Genomic DNA, 23,987 nt, shown 5'->3' on the forward strand with positions numbered 1-23,987 from the left:
AGAGCTATATATGCGTTGCTAATATCAAATACTGAAATATTATGAAAACAAATACTACAGGCAAACTAAACTGTTCAAATTAAGAGGGAAACACACGAAAACGCCCTCGTCCTTTCTGTGCAAATACGATCTATGTAATTGAACTTTATAATTAAAATTAAACGTTAATTCACCACTTGAAGGCAATGACTTTTACATCCTTTTGAACAATGGCTTGCATACTTTTATTTTCTATTGACACTTATAAAATATACAAAAGTATATACCAATTAAATCAACAGCTTTAAGTCGCACTGGACTTCGATCGAATTGTTTTGTTCAATCCTTAAACATACTTTCCTCAGAATTAAGGCGTCTATACGGTTCTAAGAGATTAATTAGTGTATCTCATATTGTACACTTGAGAAGTAGCACTTATTGCGGCAAATGTCTTCATACAAATGAACTTCAAATCAACTATAAAAATACCACAACTATTTAAATAAGTTATTCTAGCGAAACTATTGGCTATTGAAGTGGTGTCGACGTCGCGCCAAGTTTATTTTATTCGTCCAATGGACAGTATTTATTACAACTGATAGTCGACCTAGTGGTAAATACTGCATGTACAATAATTTACTGTGGTAGTCATGAATAACATGTATGTAAATTCAAATACGCTCTGTGTAATGTAAGTTGTAACAAACTCTTCTTTAGATTAACAAATACACCTTTACGTTTTTTCTTGACTGATTACTGGATGAGAAACGCGTCTAATGAACAAGCCATCAATGGATGAATTCGATTGGAACGAATAAATGTATTGGCCTTTTTGTTAAAGATGTGATGTTGCATGCAAAAGTTTATATTGTCAATCAGAATTAATAAAAAACTTCATAGTATGACGAAAAAGAGTATCACGAAAGTCAAGAAATCCACGATCGTTTACAACTGCGTGCATCGTAAGTGTCAGATGGACATGTATGAAACGCGATTGTAAATATAGACCACGAACATGATAACTTAGTTCACTGGGTTAACAGTCCAATATACGTGCTAAGGTCATGGCCTATACAATCAAATAATTGTTACATAACACCGCTTGTATCTCTACCACTATGTTGGTTTTCCCCAGTCTTTTTACTACAGCGATGGAGGTTTCGCACGCTCTGGTTGGCTCGATCGCTTTCAACTGCAACGGGTTTCCCAATAATTTCTTGAGTCGCTTTAGAGAATTCGACACAATTTAATTGCGTCCATGGTTTACAGAGATTCTCCTAGAAATGACGAATTGGACAATCCATTGATCCTAATAATATTGACCGCTCTTGGTATAAATGGATATGTTTTGAAGATTGATATATTTAAATGTTAGTAAGCAATACCGAAACATACTAGTAAATCACGATCGAAAAAAATCAGCCATGAAGAAGCTATTTTGTAAGTTAATATTAAAACTGGTATCAGAGATTTAATCATCTTGGTAAAAAAGTGAACAATATTTCTTTAAATTGCTTAATGTAAACGTAAGCAGGAAGGTAATTTAGTAATTTATTGTGAGGGGATGGGCTTAACTTGTTTTGAAAATTAAAATAAATATTGCACGCATTACATCATCTCATCTTGACCTGTATTTGCTCGTTCTAAGGCTTCGTATTGTAAAAGAGAATTCGCAGTCGTAGTATTCAAAAGTTTTAATTTCATGAGAATACGCACAAGAACGTAATGTTAGAATGTGTGCCACAATTAGAAAATATTGCTAAACAAATTTTGCGTGTTTAGTTTCGTGATTTGGTGAGTATTCACAAATAAAATATGGACTGCTGAAAAACATCAAAAATGCATTTCACAATGAAACGATTGTCAGTCGAAGTATATTCAGTTTCAATAGACAAATTGAAATGATCGAAACGAGCGCGTTATTTGATTTGTCGTAATAACACATGAAATATATTTTTATAGGGCGATTTTTCTGACTATCGATAGATATATTGACTATGCAGGCTATTCAATAATTACAGTTTAACATTCCAATAACATACGATTTTGTTTGGTTGTCTTATTGATAATATGAAGAAATATCACTGATAAACGTAAATGTATTAACATATTGTTTTTATTCATTGCTTTGAAAATGCTTATCGAATCTTTCAGATGAGTACGTTGTGGTCCTTTGTGGACTGTTTTCATACCAGGGTTTGCAAGCTGCCCCTTTGACAACAGAACAATATAGGTATGACGATAGTTTCTCGTCAAGTGACGTCAGCAGTAAGACGTCAGAAAGGGTCACCGAGTCAACGACAATGACCCAAACAACGACCAGCCTGAGTTTAACGATTAATGCATCGCAGCTTTCTGGCGTGTTCTTATCTATTGAGAGGCTACAGATGAGGGTTGACGAACAATTTAACAAACTGGTAAGGTTATTCTATATTGTGCTATCTCGTGTGCTGTTGATAATGTTAATATCTATTGACAGTTGGACATATATTTCATCATGTTCATAATGTCCCCTTTATAATTTTGCGTTTATTTCAAACTTAGTTATTGGTTCTTCAGTAAAACAAATAATGATGATGTTTGTCCAAAACACTCATGCATATATACATTAATTTGAAAATGAAACATATAGTCTTTGTGTTTAATGTGTAGTCTAAATGGAATAATATATTAAATTCATTTTTTAGATTTAAACTTATATTGTTGAAATGCATACGTATACAGGTATACAAATTTGAACGTACACATGTAACAGAGTATGTATAAAACCGCGTGCCTTTAACAACACTGTGGAATTATTTATAATTTGCAGACGCTCGGTTCAAACGTTACCAGGCAGAACATTTACACATTAGAAGTCCAACAACAACGGCCGGTGTTAACGCCAGAATCGACGGAACACGCACGTCAGTGTGAAACACAGGCACGTTTCACATGATTCCCGGATTTCTAGATACAAAATGCGTATTGATTTGTATTTAAGTCAAAATATGATTATTGAGCTATATCATCGATTTTCACCACACATATGAAACACATTTGTATAAAACTTGTTAACTATTTTCCTTTGATTTTTAATGTTCAAAATGTCTTATGCTTGAAGAATCTCACATACCTATATTTTTACTACTTGCACAAATACAAGTCCGTGTGATGTCACTCAGCGACATAACCAATAACTTTTTATGCAATTTAACCCCCCCAAAAAAACAAAGTCAACAAAACAATTATATGAACTTTCTTTGAAAATTATACTCGGAAACGTCAACCCCACTCATTATAAATTCTCGAAATTAAATCGTCTGATAGCAAGCATTCTTTTTCTCTATTATAAATATAATTGGCTGTTTAATTTTATATACGTTACATGAATTGCTTTATCAAACCTTAATCGCTTTTATCAATACCACAGAATCATCATTAACACAACCACCACTATCATCATCAGCAGCATCAGAGGCCGCAGTGCTACAAAATCAAAGACAACAACCAAAAACAAAAGCCGTCACAATAATTTTGTGTTAAAAATTAGTGTAACTTTTGTTGCCCGTCGTTTATAATGTAAATTCGCTTATATTTACCGCACAGACGTTGCTGGTGTCTATTCGCAAGATGTACTATGAATTCGAACCTTGGTGTATCGAGATGGAGTCCTTCGTTCCAGAAAAGGTTGTTAGAAACTACCTATATCAGACACTGGACGCTCTGGATAGCTTGGTGAGTGTCGTGTTGTATAGAAGTATTATGTTATTATCAAAGAATAACTGCCTTATATTTAAACGTTGGAAATTGTGAATTGTCTATAAACAAAAAATAAACATTAATCTAAAAAAATAGAATCTCTTGAATAAAGTTTGGATAACAAGTGAACATAAAGTCAATACTTACAGGTAATAAAAATACAAATATGTATATTCTACTCAATGCTTTACATTGTTAAGTAGTCAAATTGGTAGTTTGCCGAATTACCGGTATGAACAATTTCAGGATGTCATTCAACTATTGAATACACTAGTCTATAAAAATAAATCGGTGAAGGACCACACTAGTATTGGTGAAAACTCTTTGTCTGTGTTAAAACAAGTTCGGCAGAGTCATACGTGTCTGTGATTCATCTAGCTAATTTAGATTAGTACTGATGTGCTTTGATTTCATTATTTTAACATTATGTATTTATGTATCATAGGGCGAGCAATTATTGCAATTATTCATTTTCTAGGTGGTTGATATAGGTTTTCACGCAAGCCCAGTAACTACAGAAAACACATACGACGTCCTAAAAACTCTGGCGTCATTGTACATACAAAGTGAGCGTGCAGCAGACGGTATTAAAATGTTATGGAGAACATGCTTTTAAAAAGTGTAAAAGGAGAGTTACTTAAAATGATAATTGTGCACAAATGCAACGGATTGTTGTTCTTGACATTATATTTTGATCTCATGTACTAGTATTTTGTATTCTAAATTGATCTTTTCATGTTATGTTTATGTTTTAATTGATATGGATTCACTTTTATTAATTTATTTTTATGTATATAAATTGTGTTTATTTATTACGATGTTCATACTATTTAAATGCATATGCTTAAAAAACTCTAAACATTTATAACTCGCCACAGAAAGTTACATAGTTATATTTTTATACTAAGTTTACATATTTCTATCTTATACTGTGACTGCTATTTAATTAATTAATATATTAATTGTTGTATAATAGTTTTACCGTAAATGTATTATTATTGAATCAAATGTGTTGTTGAGATTATTGCATGATATTTATAATATTTATTTGGACATCTAACATGTTTGTGAAATGAACGTATATATTATTAATTGCTCTTAAATGTAGGTTTGTTAATTGTGTGCCTTTATACTGTTTATTATATTTTTATTTTTATTTAATAAAAAAATGGAAAAAAATGTTGTTGCAATGAACAATCTAGTGTTAATCAAATGGGGAGGGAGCGAGGATTAATGTTAAATCACATATCGAGGGTTTAGCGGGAAACTTTTGTTTCGGCTTACCAACAAGACCCAATAATAAGGCTCTAAAACTTCAAATATTTTGAAGTGTGTGATGTGAAAACATGTTGAAAAGAAAGCGATTAAACCATAATTTAACCGCTCTACATTACATAACCTACCAATGTCAACAATATGAAAGAAAAAGGGAAATGATAGCCCTAGAGTGAGCATCTGCTGTCAGGTACTACACTTATTTGACATGGTGAACAAGAGTTCGTCTTCTCGCGACTCAAGTTCAAATAAGCATGCATACATGCCTAGATATTGCCAATATAAGCATTGTGGCACTTGGAGTTTCATCAAGATTGAATAATTAATGTTGCTCAGTAATGAGAGTGCATTTCTTCAACTATACCCTTTGTTCTTAAGAGGTTAGATTGTATGTCATTAATTTGACCACATGACCTTATTTGTTACCCAAATTATTATCAAGATAAAAAATATAACTAAGTTTGGCAAAGCGTTTAAAGTGGTTTCACAGATATTACAAGATTTGACCACGAGGCGTCATTAGTGACCATACTTTACTCATATGCAAAACTTTCCTGAAGATTTTGTCAAGATGAACATTTTAACCAAGAGACCGCCATCAAACATCCACCTCTATCGAATCTTGCATCAAATATAATGTGCACATACATAAACCGATATTTTATTTAAGAATATTATCTACGAAGATTGTATAAACACAAAGCAGTGATTCGAGATACAAAATGAGATGGTACAAACAGAACAAAATTACGTGTCAACATGTGTGATGAGCTTATTATTTATCAAACATACACAAACACAAACTGGAATGCAAAACAGTGTAAATGAGGGCATGATTTCACTGCTGGAAAGTAGTCGTGCACTACTGTGGTAGTTATTTTTGCAAAGTCCTGTATTACAAACGCTCAAGCGCTTACAATGTGTCGCATATAAACATGACAGACATATTGTATTGATGTTGAGAGTTGAGTCTTAAACTGTTGTCGCTTCGTGCCAGTAAATAGGAATCCTAACCCCTGCTTCGTTTCTGTAAATTGGAATCCTAACCCCTTCTTCACACTAAATCTATCCCCAGGCCTTCAGCGCCTACAGCGCTTTTATTTTAAAGCATATTATTCATGCATGTAAAACTTGCAGATTTCAAAATGTTTTCAGAATGTTAAGATTATATTTCTAACGCGGACAAATTAAGACGATTGAAGCCGGCATGTTGACATTTTACCCAATATTATAACTATTAAATATAAAACTGTTAAAGAACAGATTCTTAGCAGCAATATACTAATGTAATAATTCTTTAATTTGGAAAAAATGACATGATCATGTTAATACCTAAAACCAATAATACTAATAACATATATTAACATATATTGTTTATTTGACTTATTTGTTTGAACTGTAGTCCTAACCACTGCACCGCGTATGTAAATTGGAATCCTAACCCCATATACTGTCTCTTAAATTTTGAGTACTACAATTTTGAATTTTTACCCTTGTACCGTGTCGATAATTGGAATCCTTGCTCCTGCACAGTGTATGTAAATTGGAATCCTAGTAATTTGGAATTCTTACTATTCTTACTCCTGCACTGAGTGTGTGTAATTTGGAATTCTCACCCCTGCACAGGGTCTGTAATTTGGAAATCCTACCCCTGCACGGCGGCTACAACTTGGAATGCTGACCCCTGCATCAGGTCTGTAAATTGGAATGCTAACGTCCTGCACCGTGTTTGTACATAGGAATCCTAAATCTCTACGTGTTTGTGAATGGCAATCGAAAACCATGCACCGTGTCAGTAAATTGGAATCCTAACCAATGCACCGTGTCTATAAATTGAAATCTTAATCCATGCACCGTGTCTGTCACGTGGAATCCTAAACCCTGCACCGAGTAAAATGTATATGATCATGCTTGCCTTTGCACTGTTCTGTAAATTGGCATGCTAACTCCTGTAATGTGTCTTTTAATTGGATTGCTAACCCCTGCACCGTGTCTGTACGTATATTTGAATGCTAATCTCTGTATGATGAAGGTGGTATAATAAAGGGATTGGGGTAATTGAAATGCGATTTAGCCCGATTGAAAATTTGATGCGAATAAGGGGGTGAAGGTAGGCACAATTTAGTTTTTATTATACATTTTGTAAGGGAAGGGGGTGACGACAAAATTAAGCATGAATGTATATCTTTAGGGATTTTGTCCAGACTTCGTGTAGTAATCACACGCACTATAGGTCAATCAATTTCGAATTTCACAGGTTATGTCGAAATATTGTACATGTACATCGGAAATACTACTTGAAAAGATTTAAGTTCACATAACATGCGTTTGTTACTCACGATTCTTCTTTTAAATTTTGGAGATTTAGAAGTAGTCGTTTAATAATACAATTAACTGTCTTTAGCAATAGAGCAGACGGAAATTATTTTGTTTTATATCATTATGTTAAGGGGATGGAGGATTTATTATACAAATTAAATTGTTTCATAATACAATTTGTTACTTTTATTATTTTTCAAGTCCATCCATAGTGTCTCCCCATCTTGAATAACTCCAGAGTTAGTAGAGGTTAAGTAGGAAATCCACCCCCTATTGTATTGCTTGACAGTAAGTAGACGCTTTGTAGGAAATTCCCTCATTGTATAGCTCAAGTGTTTGTAGAAGTTAAGTAGGAAATCCCCACATGGTATTGCTCCAGAGTTAGTAGAGGTTTAGTAGGAACACCACTCATGGTATAGCTCCAGAGTTAGTAGAGGTTTAGTAGGAAATCCCCTCCTGGTAAATCTCCAGAGTTAGTAAAGGTTTAGTAGGATATCCCCCATGTTATAGCTTACGAGTTGGTAGAAGTTTTGTAGGACATCCCCTAATGCTATAGCTTAAGAGTTAGTAGAGGTTTACATGTAGTAGGACATCCCCTCATGGTATCGCTCCAGAGTAAATAGTGATTATTTAGGAAATCCACTCATGGAAAAGCTCCCGAGTTAATAGTGGTTAAGTAGGAAATCCCCTCATGGAAAAGTTCCAGAGATGGAAGAGGTTAAGTAGGAAATCCATTCATGGAAAAGCTCCGGAGTTTATAGAGGTTTAGCTGGAAATCCCCTCATGATAAAGCTGAAGAGTAAGTAGTGGTTAAGTAGGAAATCCCCTAATTGTATAGCTCCAGACTTAGAAGAGGTTTAGTAGAAAATGCCCTCATGGAAAAGCTCTAAATTTAGTAGAAAATCCACTCATGTAAAAGCTACAGAGTTAATAGAGGTTTAGTAGGAAATGACCTCGTGGTAAGGCTCAAGAGTAAGTAGAGGTTTAGTAGAAAATGCCCTCATGGCAAACATTAAGAGTTAGTAGAGGTTTAGTAGGAAATCCCCTCATGGTATAGCTCTAGAGGTAGAAGTGTTTAAGTAGGAATCATCTCATGGTATATCTCCAGAGTGAGTAGAGGTTTAGTATAAAATCCCCACATGATATAGCTCCAAAGTTAGTAGAGGTTTAGTGTAGAAAATCTTCCCATGGTATAGCTGCAGAGGTAGACGTGTTTTAGTAGAAAATGCCCTCATGGTATAGCTTCATAGCTAGTAGAGGTTTAGTAGAAAAGACCCTAATGGTCAAGCTTCAGAGTAAGTAGATGTTTAGTAGGAAATCCCCTTATGGTAAAGCTCCAGAGTTAGTAGAGGTTTATTATGAAATTTGCTCATGGCAAAGCTCACGAGTTAGTAGAGGTTTAGTAGGAAATCCCTTCATGGTAAAGCTCCAGAGTTAGTAAAATGTTAGTAGGAAATCCCCACATTGTAAAGCTCAAGAGTTAGTAGAGTTTTAGTAGGAAATCCCCTCACGGTATAGCTCCAGGGTTAGTAGAGGTTTAGTAGAAAAACCCTTTATTGGTAAAGCTCAAGAGTTACAAGAGGTTTAGTAGGAAATCCCCTAATGGTAAAGCTCTAGAGTTAGTAGAGGTTTAGTAGGAAATGCCCTCATGGTAAAGCTCAACAAGTTATCCGAGGTTAAGTAGGAAACACCCTCATAGTAAAGCTCAAGATTTAGTAGAGGTTTAGTAGGAAATCCTCTCACGGTAAAGCTCCAGATTTAGTAGAGGTTTAGAAGGAAATCCCCTCATGGCATAGATTTAGTAGTGGTTTAGTAGAAATCCCCTCATGGTCAAGCTCAAGAGTTAGAAGTGGTTTAGTTGGAAATTCCCTCATGGTAATGATCCAGATTTAGTAGAGGTTTAGTAGGAAATCCGTTCATGGTATAGCTCAAGAGTTACTATAGGTTTAGTAGGAAATCCCCACATGGTAAATAACTACCGTAAAGCTCCAGAGTTTTAGTTGAAATCCCCTAATGATGTAACTCATTAGTTTGAAGAGTTTTGGTAGGAAATCCCGTCATGTTATACCTTTAGAGTTAGTAGAGATTCAGTAAGAAATCCCCTCATGATAAAGATTCAGAGTTAGTATAGGTCTAGTAGGAAATCCCATCATGGTACAGCTCAAGAGTTGGTAGAGGCTTGGAAGGAAAATCCCGAAGGGTATCCCTGTATTACTCTAGAGTTAGAAGAGGTACATCATTAAATGCCCTGCATCAATCACACCAAGCCTACACGAAGTACTGTTGACAGTAAAGTAGACAATCCCTCCTTTTTATTGACTTCTTAGCCAGCAGAGGTCTGGTTGGAGGAGGGGGCTTATTAAAAAGAATCGTCCATGTATGACTGCAGAGTTAGTACAGTTGGAAAAGGAAATCCTCTACCTCCAATAAAACCAATTTAATACAGGTCTAAAACACAATCCCATTCATACTTCCTGATTCAGTTGAGGTCCAGTAAAACACCATATTTATTTTCTGAACCTATAGTTAGTATAGAACGTGCAGAAATCCTCACATATTTATCATATTTAGTATGTTAAACTGTATGATATATAGGGATCTATCTAACGCATCTGAACTAAGTAGGAAAATGATTTTTTTTAACGTGACTGTCGGGTGGTGGGGCATATTTCCTTAAAAGTTTATTGTGAAACCTAGTGGACACTACCTCTTTGCCGTTATTAACGGTTTAACCGATAATAATACTAAAAAATGCCTTTGCCAATGCTATATCTTCTACAGATACTAGTGCTACCATTACTTCTGCTGCTTGTGCTTCTTCTTCTGCAGATGTTTGCTGCAACTGCATGACTTCTAATACTTCTACCACTGCCACCACCACATTGGGCATACGTATTAAAATACGCATTATATTCGAAAAAGTGTTTTCCAAATGCTTTATTATATAAATATTACATGTCTGACAGGGTGACAGTATATTTGTCAACTTGAGGAAATACTGTCAACCGAGGCGAAGCCGAGCTTGACAGTATTTTCCCGAAAGTTGACAAATTTACTGTCATGTTGTCAAACATGTAATATTTATTTTATTAAACCGAAAAAAACTATTCAAAATGAACGATTTATGTGAACCATGAACAACTTTAATATTCAATAAAATCGTTAACTGGCAATAATGCTTGCCATTTTTTACAATTTACGTCAGATTACGTCGGAAATGCAAAACTGCGTACTGCGCATGCGCGAATAGGACAGTTTATTTTTTTACCATTCCGCACGTGATTGCTAAGGTAACGGGTGACAGTAATTTTTTAGCGGGCGACAGTATATTTTGGACAGTACATTTTTTCCGCTGGGTCTGACAGTATTTCTATGTAACGATTGCCTATGGGAGATAAGCATTTTGAATAAAAGTGAGGTATAATTAAAAAATAGATCACGACATACAGTTCGGTTTAAAGGGTACTTAGTGTATGAAATTAAAATTACACATTTCTGTTGGCATAAAAGCATGTTCAGCGAACGTAAAACAGGGCAAAATATATTTGAATAATACGGATTTTTTCCGAACGCAATATTATTTGACCTATTAAGTAAGGTTTCTGTAGTTTTCTAATATTTCACGGTTATCGTTTTATCCTGATCTGATGTAAATCAAACTAAAAATGACTTATATATTTAGGTATAAAACCAGCATTATATAAAACGATGTTTTGTCTGATTAAACGTTCCGCAATTCGGTAGCCCAACGTTTGCCAGCTTCCTATTTGATGTTTACATTGAACCATTAGCTAAAGTGTTACCTATCGTATCGGTACGTTAATAATAGTATGAATTCGTCTATTCCCTGTCATCAGTTAATGTTAAACGTATCTGGGTTACCGACAGCTTAAATTATTGTGTGTTGCTCAAGTAACATTTTTCAATTTACGAATGGCGATGGTGATAATAATGATAAATGCTTTAGCGACGAGGATGATGATGATGAATAATGATTGATAAGAAAAAGTTTGAAAACGATGAAGCGAAAATGATGTGGCGACGGATGATCACGATGATGATGATGATGATGATGATGATGATGATGATGATGAGGATGAGGATGAGGATGATGATGATGAGGAGGAGGAGGAGGAGGATGATGATGATGATGAGGAGGAGGAGGAGGATGATGATTATGATGATTGCGAGGCGACGATGAATATGATAAACATTAGGAGGAGGATGATCACGATGATGGTAACAATAATAGCGACGAAAATTAGGAAAAGGCGAAGGACTCTACATAGTCCTTATCAAATGCAATTTTACAAATCATCAAACAAATATGTTGTCCCCGGAATACTTGCAACATGTTTTCATTACTGGATTCATGTGGAAATAATTAAAGGTACATCTAAGTTCGCCTAACAATCAACCTACATGCATAATCCAGAAACAAAATTCAATTTTACGTAACTTGGTTTAAGCGTGCACACATTTTCGGAATACAATTTGGTGTCGCTCTCATAAAACGGTGCTTTATGCATTTGCATTGTGTCGTCACATATGTCTGTGCACTCATCACAGGCTTATTAGTGGAAACACTTTCCGCCTTAAATGAATTTTGCCAAGAATATACTTCCTTCAACTAAAAAATATCCTTGAAGCGGAAAGTTTCGTCCTTGATCAGCAATGCCACTAAGGTCCGTCCTCTCTGAGACCCGTTCATAATGTTATAAGAAACTGTTAAATTGTCATATGAAGACTCGCAAGTGGCCTGCGACATTTACATTAAGTGATGCCCTAGATTTTACAATTACTGATCAACTTAAGGAAAGACATTCATTCCCTGTGGGTCATCCATAAACGTATTTGAACACAAAAGCCTGATGCTCAACTTAAGACTTACTAAGCTAATACATACGTATTATATTCAGAACGGTAACAGCACGTTTCAAACTAATTTTACTTTTTAAGTTAAATATAGACCCTACTATGTTGAAGAGAAATATGGTGTCAACTCGCGTATTCATGCATAAAAATGTCATGTATCTAAACCTGCATTATTTTTAATGTATTACTAAATAAGGAATTTGGCCGTGATCCATTTACCGGAAAGATTACCTATCAAATGCATCACATTTCATCATCGCATGGTGAATAACTTGGTAAACCAACGGTGAACAGGAAATGATATTTTGAGGCCTTTATTGCATTTTTATGAATCATAAACTAAAGCAGTAACACGTTCGAAGAAGATCTTACGATTATATCTGTTCTTTGCTTAGATGTGTATCAGTTAACATATGAGATATAAAGGTTAAAAGTTAAAGGTGCGGTTTGTAGTCTGCTTCGATAATGTATGCATCTTCAGCCGACTTCGACATTAAGTATTATTTTAGCTTGCACCGCACTTTGTTACCGGTCAACTCCACTATCTTCGTCGGGGATAAATAAATATCCACCAGAACGATAAAAAGGGGTCAGAAATGACATTATTGTCGTATTCGCGCCTTTTGTTATTCTTGAGGGTTGGCCATAACGATATCGCAGGTATCAGCAATCAAATGTAGTTGACTGTCAATGATGTACTGATGTCAATGATCCACAGATGATGTGCTCCACTATATCCCGATTGACATTTACATTATATAACAATAACTAATGTTATGTATTTCAGCAGAAACATTTGTCAAAATCTTATTATATCCGCAACATGTTTATCATGCATGTATTTATATCAACAATTTGTCCTTGTACTTCATAGTTCAATAGTTAAATGTTGGTGATTAATTTACACCATAAAGTATAAATTAATCAAATTGACAAGGAAGGTTGTGTAACGTAGCATATGCATATTGTTTATTCTTATAACATAAATATTATGTTATACAATGGTAATTAATGATACATCTTATATTATAATAATAAGGGTTCTATAAAGAAAATATTTGAATGTTAGGAACAATAATAACATAAATGAAGTTTGGAAATTTAATAGCAAAATCTTTATGATATATTGGCCATGATTATATGGTTTGATTCTCTTGCAAGTAGAAACATGACATACCTTACATTCACTGTACTAAATCAACAGGGTGAAAGATCAAAGATAGTTTTATCTAGAGTCTGTATGTTTAACAGGGCATTTATTTGATGGAGTAGTCAAAGTTGTTGACAAATGGGATTTAGGATGGTACTTTGTTTGCATCAAAGTATTCGTACATTAAGACTTTATATCACTATGTTGATAAGCGTGTCAATACTTGAATATTAGTCTCTCAGTACAGTACATTAAATAGTCGAATCAGATGTTAAAGAGGAGTCCACCTTTAGCCAGCGAAGAGACAGGTCACGCTTTCGTGTCGCCGCCTGCGATGTTAGATTGTATTTCACGAACATTAGCAAGCGTTGTATTAGAAAATATTCAACAGAAATAAATCGAGATGGAAGCTCTTATGAACTGGTGTGTTTGTTTCTGTGCGTTCCCAACGAACAATATTATTAATTACGTCACACAGAACTTTTATGGTCGCCGATGCCAGGATACGAACCGAGAAGTTAAAGAAAAAACCACTAAACGGAGTATGAATTATCACGGGAGAAAAGAACACAATGCGCGACATAGAAAACGGTCAGTGTTTTCATAAATTATGGCAAACAGGGGTTTATTTCAAATTGTATCAAGTAAGAAATAAAAAGTAAAAGGCGGCATGACAACGAAATTTTTAAGAATTGTTTGAAAAAAATAATTACGTAGTTAGGTGTTAAAGAAATAATTAATCATGTACGGAGAGTACATGTAATGTAGAGCGGGTTATCTCGTGCTATATTGCACTGCTCTTGGGCGTTTATATTATGTATAAACTTGCTTAAATGTAATTAAGATATTTTAATAAAATGTGTTGTATGGACAAAACCGCACACACATGTAAATTTAGTTAATAATATTAATTTCTTTAAAATTCGAAACTAAGAACGCTTTATCGAAACCGACCTAAGTTTGTTTACTTATAGAAGCAGATGTTCTGGATTGGATGAGGCTGATTCCACGTGCTTAAACATTGGATGTTACATGGAAAACTTATAATAATGGTAATTTTATATGTGTGTGGCTAGTAGGCGTAATATTTAGGCACTTTTTGGCGGCGATAAAACATAGTCCACTTCTTTTTACTGTTTATTAAATACAAAAGTAAATAGATATAAATCATCATAAATGTTGACTCATGTTTATATTTATTTAATGTCATTTCTTTATTCAGAAGCTATACATTACAAAACGTACCACCTCCGAAAATTACAGCATGTAACGTTTGCAGTTTCATGTATAATTTACACGAATATATACGTGTCATTTAAATATATCTAATAATCATCTATATGTTTCTCTTTTATAAATTGTTCCGTGAATAAACATAGATCTGCATATGCCACTGTACATAATGTATTTCTCGCAACAAAGGTCTTAAATGTCCACTGCCTAAGTAACTATTTTGCTAAGCAGCTTCATTCATATGGACCCTTAGAAATTCTGCAGACGACATTTTAGCAGAAGACAAATTACCCAGCATGCAAAGGGTTAAACAAAAATCCAGTACAGGCGGACTGCACACGCGAATCTGGGACGATACTTCACGCCCATGACTCAAGCCGCGTTTTCCAAGAGCGAGATTCAAATGTCAAGCCGCGTTTTCCAAGAGCGAGATTCAAATGTTTAAGAACCCCCCTCCCCCCACACGCAACACAAATTAAAAAAATAAATAAATAGAAGACGACATTAAGTGAATCTATATTTGTCCGAAACATTCGTAGTGACATCGAAAGACATATATACATAAATATTACTACACTTAATGTATAATTTGATTGGGTGGTGGTGATGTTATTGGCAAATATTTTCAACTTATCATAATACAAAAACATACAATTAGGAACTTGAATATGTAGCAAGCACATTGAGTGCGAATGTTGAAAATAATTAATTTATGATAGAACAATTAACTTCCATTGAATGCTTTAAATGAGCCGCGCTCTGTGAAAACCGGGCTTACTGCATGTGCGTAATGTGTCGTCTGGCTGTGCAGACCGCGCATACGAATTAGTGGCAAAACTTTCCGCCTAGATTTTATTTTTAAAATACTTCCTTTCAACGAAAAATTACATGCAAGCGAAATGTATCGTGCCTGTTTAGTTCTTGCCTTAAAGTGGCCTTTTCACAGATTTTGGCATATTTTGAAGTTTGTCATTAAATGCCTTATATTGATAAATGTAAACATTCGATCTTAAAAGCTCCAGTAAAAAAATCAAGAATAAAATTTAAATAAGGAAAAAAAAGGAGCCGGTACCAGGGCTCGAACCAGTGACCCCCGGAGTCCTGAAGTTAGTCTGAAGTAAAAAAAATATTAGCCCCCTCGGCTATTCCGCCGGGTATACACAGTGGAAGTATTTTATACATTATATAAGCAATCTTCGTAGTTTCGTAAATTTAAACGACTACAACAGAACTCTCTAAATTATTCAATCGTTTCGCGTTGCAACGCTTTATAATTTTTAGGTTTTCAAATCGTCAAAAGATACATATAATGGCTATATTGGACTATGGTAAATGTTCAGTAATACTGTTACCTCACAAATATCATAACTAAAACGAAAATTTGCGAATCTGAAACAACTTTTTTCTCAATTTTATCAATTTACAAAACCGTGGAAAGATCCCTTTAAGGACTACACGGGCTTATAAGTGACAATACTTTACGCAAAAAGCGCGACTCAATTATCCATGCCTGGAAGTTATTTATTGCATATATTAGAGCAGTATTAGAAAATCCGACAATAAACGATAAGAATTCTATTAAAAAAATATAAACAAAAACTAAAAATAAAAAATGTCAGTTCTTTGCAGAGACTATTTAATTTCCTTTCAAACTATTCATTGACCAATAAATGACAATTGTTTTTTAAGTTATGAAGAAACCATTGTCACGCATACTATTAAGTTCTATTGGTACTTAAAAAAAAAGTGTGCATCAGTAAAATCAAGCGCTTGAATCCTGGTTGAACATAAATCAAATTATTAATTTTATTTCCTGAAACACACTTGAGTACAGGAGGTAATTAATGTGATTTTAATTGTACCCTTGAGACCATTGTACCACTGAGAGTCAGCACTTTATTGTTTCATTGAGAGTCAGCACTTAGTTTGGTCATTGTTTTATACATATTAACTTGAATTCAACGATTTTAAATATAACACAACTAAAACACGTTGATCGAATAAGTGGTTATTAACCGCATTCAAAATGATTGGCTATTCAATTATTGCCGGCGCAGAGACAGTTGCATTTATTAAAAAAACGGACACTATTTGTCACACATGTTCGATTCAAGAAGTTTTTCACAGCACGTACAATAATAAGCTTAAGTAGTTTTATATGAATAGTTATCAGGGGCGACACTTTTCGCTTAACTGAATTTTCTTTTTGAAGAGACTTTTTTAAACAATCCATAAGAGCAAAAAGTGTAGTACTTGGTCAGCATATGAGGACGCACATGCATTAAGCCCCGTTTTCCAAAAGCGCGGCTCACGTCTTATATGTTGAGTTAAGCAGATTCGGCAGAGTGGAACCACCTTTACGTAAAATCATCACGATTTTTTTCATATATATATATATTGCTGCGATCGAACTTATGTTGAAACAACGAACGCATTCGTGTGCATGTATTAACAATCTTTATAATAGTACGGTGTCGATCGGAATGTGTTTAAGACAGAATAATCATGTAAACATGCAGTTTCCTGAAACTCTCATAAATCCGTGACAATTTACGGCTTCAAGTTTTTTAAGTTTCGTATCCACAGGTACTCAATATGTTTGTTAAAAAACACCATCCTTACAATACTCACTTGCTACAAACGTTTAATATAGAACGCGAATAAAATTATGATAACGTAGTTCACTGGGTCTATAGTCCATGGCCAATACATCCAAATAAATGTTACATAATTGCAGTCGTAACTTTACCTCTCTCACAGTTACTACAGAGAGGTTTCCCACGCTTCTGATTGGTCAAAACGCACACAGCGGATGTTCGGGTTTCCCATTTTTCGTTTGGCGCTTTAATTAAAAACGCTTTTATTTTCGTCATGTGGTTTTACTGATGAGATGCTGTCAAAAGTGGACAATCCACTGATCCTAAAAATATTGAACGCTTCTAGGGTATAAATACCATTTAGATAGATTATTTTAAAATGTTGGTAAGCTGTAAAGAAAACATAGAAAATGAAGCAAGAACGAAAAGAATCAGTCTTGAAGATGCAACAATGTATGTAAACAAAGATAATTATTTACTTGCACTAATAGTAAAATATAAAACATCAGTTTAAATACTAGGTATAGATACGGATTCAGTTACGTGACTATTGATGCGATTAATAATGTATTATTCTGCTTTGATTGTGTTGATTTAAAATATCGCAGTAGATCTTAAGACACTTATATGAAAATATAGAACATCAGTTAAAATACTAGGTATAAATACGGATTCAGATATGTGACAATTGGTGCGATTAGTAGTGTATTATTCTTCTTTGGTTGTGCTGATTTAAAATATCGCAGCAGATCTTCAAACACTGATAGTTTAATATAGAACATCAATTAAAGTGCTAGGTGCGATTTGTAATGTATGTTTCTTCGTTGATTTTGTTGATTTAAAATATTGCAGAAGTTCAATTAAAAAAAACACAACAAAAACTCATAACAGCAAATAATTCTCAGACACAGGCTTGCCATTATCTAAAAATTAAAATTTCATATAGTACATGGTTATGGATAACACGTTTAAACTCTACAACTACGTATACAACAATTATTTCCGAATGCTAACCGAAAACTTAAAAAGGTATTTATGCATAACAAAATAGTTTTGTGAATTGAAATTAGTAAGGGGGTCAGAAAAAAAATAATAGCGCAAGATTTTAATAACATATTAAAACTATTTTATTCTCAAAGTTCATCAGGAAACAACACTCAGCAGTTGGCTTTTTTGTTTATGTTTCCTTTTATTGAGTGAATTTTCAGATATACACACTTAAGTTTGAACTTAAACCAACATTGCTCTATGGTATGAATGATTGTATAATACGTTTTTATTCATGGCTTTACACGTGCATATTGGATTTTTCAGACGTATTCTTTGTGGTCATTTGTGTACTGTGTCGATGCCAGCGTTCAAACGCGGCCTCTGTGACAACGGAACGTGCGAGCTTCGACGTCAGCTCCTCTTCGAGTCACGTAACAAGTCAGAAAACAGAATGGTCAACCGTAACAACGGTCCCAAACCAGGACGGTCAAAGTATAACCGTAACTACCGCGCACCTATCTGGTGTATTCCTGGCTATAGCGAGACTCCAGAAGAAAGTTGAAGAACAATTTAAAAAACAGGTACGGACAATTGATACTTTCATTTTGCAATGTGCGAGTTTAAAGTTTAACTGGGACATGTGCAAAGGTTTGGTAAAATGATAATGGCCATATATAATAATTAATAATGTATGCATGTTTAAAGAAAAGAAATATGTATTTATGTCTGTTCCAGAGATCTTCGTCATAACAAATAATCAAATTGATATAAAAAATTTCAACAGTAACCAAACATGAACTGCTCTGAAATTATTTTTTTAATGGTTCGAAAGAAGTTGAATATGAAAAAATTATACCACAGTTCATACTAGATCTTACACAGTGTAACACTTATATAAAGTAAACATTTATTGGTAAACATGTGTAGGATATCGTATGTGTGCCCGTGTTTTTCAAAACGGTATTCTCGTTATTTATATTGTGTGGTTTTAACACTCGCAGTGATATTTACAGACAAGCGGCTCTAACGTTACAATGAAGAACATTTACACGCTGGCTGTGCAACTTCAACGGCCTGTATTGACGTCTGAATCAACGGAACACGCACGACAATGTAAAGCTCAGGTAGGTTTCGCAAGTTTCTTTCATTTCTTTTTATGATGTTAGTGTTGTACAGTCAGACTAATAGTTGTAACCCGTGTCTACTCCAAAACGCTATGACAAAGGAATAATAAATAACATGTGTCACGACGATGAGCCAGACTGAAAATCCGGGTTTAATGCATGTGTGTAATGTCGTCGCAGATAAGCTTGCGCAGTCCGCACACGTTAACCATGAACGACAGTTTCCGCCTCGACTGGATTTTGGTTAAGATAAGACTACCATACAACGAACAATTCCACAAGCTACTATGAGACGATTCTTGAAGCACAAGCATTAAGCCAAGTGCGCCGTTAACTTACTTATTAATCTAATCAATATCGTTTGTCTTGAAAACGATCGGAGCTTATCAAAACACAACTTGGGTCGGTTTCATGGCAACACTTTTACTGTAATTATATTGGTGTAAAACCCACGATATTCCAACTGGGAGTCAGGCATTATACTTTCTACGTAAATATTCCATCGTGGTCATTCATTGTAATGGCGTATTTCCATGATCCGATTTGACGTGTTCAAATTGACAAAAAAAAAACACTAAAAGAATTGCAAAGAAACGGGGTTTAATAACAGAATTAGTTTTTTTTTCACATTTGATATTTTTAAGATGCTTGGCTTTTGTGCACACTTACATTGAACTCATTGATTAAACCCAAACCTAGTCAATAAACCACTCTGTGTTGGCACTTCGCGATATTCCAATGCTATTTATGAAATGTCACGTTCAAGATTAAATCAGGTTAATTATTTTTTTATAATTATAGAACGAGAAACACATAAAACTAACTACATTATTTACTTCTTTCTTCTAATACCTCTACAATTTATATCTCGAGATTAAGTCATGTTACATTATCACTTTTTTTCTAAAAATGCAAAATATCCACTAAATCCGAAAGTTGTGAATAAATAATAGAAAGTTAATGTCTAAAAATAAACTCCCTCTGTATTTATGAATGAAGTATGCTAAGTGTTGTGTTACGGTATACACGATGTTTCATTCAGTAATCGGCATACCTTGCATGTTAATATGAATTCAAACAGGCTGAGAAAGGATTGAAATAATATATCACTGTGTTATTCCGATACATTTAACTCTTTTCCGATTGAAAATGAAACCGAACGAACTGAATTATTATGTTAGTTTATTTGTTTTACGAATTGCTGTTTTAAAGTGTTACTTTTGTTATAAATCTAAATGTGTTGTCCAATTCAATTTAAAATTGGTTCTTTCTTCTTTATATAAAATCTTCCTCAAATTTATCACAATAACAAGATCATCATAAGCAGCAACAGTATCAGCAGAATCAACACCACAACCACCATCATTATTATCATCATCATCATTAGTAGAGGCAACAATTTAATAACCACCACAACAACAAAAGCATAAACTAAACAGCACAATCTAAACACCGTCACCAGCATCATATGCTTACTTAGTGTGTACAGTTGTAACCTTTAGACTACAAAATTCCTTTCATATTTGTTGACAGACGTTGTTGACGGCTATTCGCAAGATGTACGGTGAATTTGAACCATGGTGTCTCGAGATGGCGTCCTTCATACAAGAAGAAGTGGTTACAAATTACCTTTTTCAGACAATGGATACGCTGGATTACTTAGTAAGTGTCGAAATACGCGTGGTATGAAATAATAGTTGAACAATAAATATAAGTTATATTTCAACATGACAAACTTTGACAATTATCTCAAAAAAATATTTCAGAAAGTATAAATTGTAGTTCACATTACGGTTCAACAAAAGTTCGCATTTTGACATGACACGGAAGAATCAAATAAAATATGTTCTCGTTTTTCAACGTTGCTTATCGTTAAAACTCAAGTGTTTTGTCGCTTTATGACCCATTATATGTCATTTTTCCACTATAGAATATGCTAGCATATGCATATAAATATGAGGAGATAAAACTAGTGTTGGTGAAACGTCCACTCTCCGTTTAGCCTTTACCACTTAGATACGTATTATCAAGCATGTATCGTCCCTTAGAAAGTTTTATTTAATTTAAGAACTTACCTACTAGATTCAAGTTTTTAAGGCTTCATCTCCAAGCCTTAGATACTGATGAGCAGCAAACATCATAAAACATGAACAGACTGCGTGTTATTTGCAGGCTGTTCTGGTTTCATGCTGCTTACACATAACCATTTTCATTTGCCTTCTAAGTGGGAAAGGGTTAATAAGATAGAGGACAATTAAAATGTCATGTTTATTATTCTGTAGGTGGCTGAATCAAGCTTCCAGCAAAGCCCAGTTACGACTGAAAACACGTACGACGTCCTGAAAACTTTGGCGTCCTTGAATGTACAAAGTTATCGTGCAAGAAACGTTATTGAAATGTTATGGAAAACGTGCTTCTAAATTATTTTTAGCAAATGGGAGTAACACTTTAATAACAAGTGTGAACAAATACAACGAATGGTTGTTCTTGTTAACTCATTTTGATCTGATGTATTTCCATTTTTATTTTATTTATTTATTTATTTGTATATACATTTTCATTTTTTGATTTGTTGTGTTGTTCATTACATGTATATGCGTATTAAAATAATGCTCCATATGTTTCAAATTCATCACAAAAAATGACTTATGTTATTTTTATATTATGATCATCTGTTCATATTTTGTACGTGGAGTATGTTTAACTCGTCTTTGAACAAATTGTATTTGTAAAGATAAAATGTAGACATTGATGTGTAAGATTTACATTTTATTAACACGGAATGAGTTATATGACAGTTAACGTTATTTATTAAAGTTAACATTCCTTTAATTTTACTGGTGATATGCTCGTTATCATTCATTTGCTAAGATTAACTTGCAACTGTTAATTACAATGCCAGAAACAATACTCGAATGCAATCGATTTATTAAGTTGTTTGTTTTTGTTTGGTTATGTTCTTATTACAATACATGTTTAATACTCAGTGGATTTGTAAAGATTACATTCTATTCAGTACACATACATACAACATGTCTATGTTATCAATGTGTGAACATTCATTATTCATCACAATTATTGGTATTAGCTTATAGTTTAGTGTTAATAAACTGAAAGTTATTTGCATATGGCAGATCAACAAATAGTGTATTATACCATTATTGATGTAGCCGACAGTATACCGCCATGTGTTCTTCATCAATATTCATAGAGACTCTTGTTTCATCGAAACATAAAATTATACATGTTACTAGATGATATATGTTTATGAGAATTGAATTGTGCACTGTGTTCTTTGTTTGGTTACTCATACAGTAATTACAAATATTTATAATCACCTCTACCTAATTATACTTGTTTTAATTGTTTACTAAATGTATTGTTTTCCAAACTACAAACTTTATTGCGTTTTCATTATACACATGCAAGGTGTATTCTCGATAATAACAATTTCACTGATTAATTTGCAAGATCGTTTTTATAGTAAAAATGTTTATAAAGTTGCAGAGTTTCGAATCAGATTGATTTTACGATAGAAAGGCTACATGGAATATACATTACTAATAGTGTGACTGTTTATTTAATAAATTCGTATGTAAATTGTTTTACAATTCTTGTACTCTCAATATTTACCGGTGATTCAAACGTGTCGTTGAGATTATTGCATGATATTCAAAATATTTATTTACAAATCTAGCATGTCTGTGAAATGCACTTATATATTTATTAATTGCTCATTAATTTATATTACTTTTGTATCGTAACACTGTTATATTCATATTATGTTTTATTTAATAAAAACGGAAAGAAAAACTTTGTTGCAGTAACCATTCCAGTTTTAATCAAATTGTGAGGGATTGAGATAAGCAGTTATTCTCAGATCAATGATTAAGCGTGAAAACGTTGTGTTTGTTCATACACGAGTTCTGCGCTCAACCACAAATATCCAGTGTTTGACTTCATGTTACCAACATTTATACTGGGCGCGATATGGACAGGCAATGCATTCATACAAAACAAATTCTTGAAAGCTAAGAAAACATGTGTTCTATTGACTCAAACTGATTTTAATTCGACTTTTGTCTGGAGATGTCAATTCTGAACAAGTAATATATTGCCTTTATTCATATTCTTGCTATAACAGTTTTAAGACTAATTTATAAATGTACCTCCTGGAGAGGTTTGCACGTCAATTCACTTCCAAAGTCAGTCGAAGAGGGGTGTGGAAAGGGCGTTTCTTTGCCGGGTATTTTAATAAAATATTCAGGAAAAGAAAACCTATGAGTTAACAAACTCTCTACATGGCAAGTTGTGTCAAATTTAACCGGTAGGTAAATAAACATATTGCATTGTTCGAAACCATTTCTGATATTTTCCATTAAATGATCATATTTGTGAAAGAGAGACCACCGAAATGTCCGCCCCAATTACCATTAAACATATTATTATATGAATAAAACGACTATCATACAACAAAGCTTCAATTATTCACCAAACACATGTACTTTTTATTTCACGTTAATTAAAATACAATTCTATTTCATGGAATAGGATGTACAACAATAGAGACAAATGAAGTTTTCAAAAAAAATGATTGCATGTTTTGTTTTAAAATAAGTTTAGATACGTGCTCATGTAATAAAAATGTTATATTTTATGATCTTTTTTCAAAGAATATAATAACATTTTTTCTTGGTAACAATG

The 23,987-nt window shown here is 33.7% G+C and overlaps 2 protein-coding genes across 3 annotated transcripts; both read left to right on the top strand.

The window, feature by feature from the left end:
- Positions 1–299: 299 nt before the first annotated feature.
- Positions 300–4,829, top strand: LOC127882308 (uncharacterized). The gene is made up of 5 exons (XM_052430877.1): positions 300–1,419; positions 2,134–2,396; positions 2,792–2,902; positions 3,568–3,696; positions 4,199–4,829. The coding sequence occupies exons 1-5, from the start codon at positions 1,404–1,406 to the stop codon at positions 4,334–4,336; spliced, it is 657 nt and encodes a 218-aa protein (XP_052286837.1). The 5' UTR covers positions 300–1,403; the 3' UTR covers positions 4,337–4,829.
- An 8,071-nt stretch (positions 4,830–12,900) lies between these two features.
- LOC127882297 (uncharacterized) lies at positions 12,901–23,021 on the top strand. 2 transcript variants are annotated; one of them, XR_008050478.1, is made up of 6 exons: positions 12,901–13,930; positions 14,314–14,391; positions 18,484–18,740; positions 19,173–19,283; positions 20,817–20,945; positions 21,566–23,021. XR_008050478.1 is itself a non-coding variant. In XM_052430863.1 (5 exons), the coding sequence occupies exons 1-5, from the start codon at positions 17,580–17,582 to the stop codon at positions 21,701–21,703; spliced, it is 678 nt and encodes a 225-aa protein (XP_052286823.1). In that variant the 5' UTR covers positions 17,565–17,579; the 3' UTR covers positions 21,704–23,021. The 2 variants fall into 2 exon arrangements, 1 of the variants encoding a protein (XP_052286823.1); XM_052430863.1 differs by lacking the exons at positions 12,901–13,930; positions 14,314–14,391 and adding an exon at positions 17,565–17,622.
- Positions 23,022–23,987: the final 966 nt, after the last annotated feature.

Source organism: Dreissena polymorpha, chromosome 1 (genome assembly GCF_020536995.1).
Source record: "Dreissena polymorpha isolate Duluth1 chromosome 1, UMN_Dpol_1.0, whole genome shotgun sequence".
Taxonomy (NCBI): Eukaryota; Metazoa; Mollusca; class Bivalvia; order Myida; family Dreissenidae; genus Dreissena; species Dreissena polymorpha.

Excerpts from the sequence above, each read along its gene's own strand:
- LOC127882308 (XM_052430877.1), top strand. Across the intron at positions 2,397-2,791 it reads ACGAACAATTTAACAAACTG|ACGCTCGGTTCAAACGTTAC; the intron begins GTAAGGTTATTC and ends TATAATTTGCAG. Across the intron at positions 2,903-3,567 it reads CACGTCAGTGTGAAACACAG|ACGTTGCTGGTGTCTATTCG; the intron begins GCACGTTTCACA and ends TTTACCGCACAG.
- LOC127882297 (XM_052430863.1), top strand. The coding sequence starts at position 17,580 with ATGAAGCAAGAACGAAAAGAATCAGTCTTGAAGATGCAACAAT. Across the intron at positions 18,741-19,172 it reads AAGAACAATTTAAAAAACAG|ACAAGCGGCTCTAACGTTAC; the intron begins GTACGGACAATT and ends TGATATTTACAG. Across the intron at positions 20,946-21,565 it reads TGGATACGCTGGATTACTTA|GTGGCTGAATCAAGCTTCCA; the intron begins GTAAGTGTCGAA and ends ATTATTCTGTAG.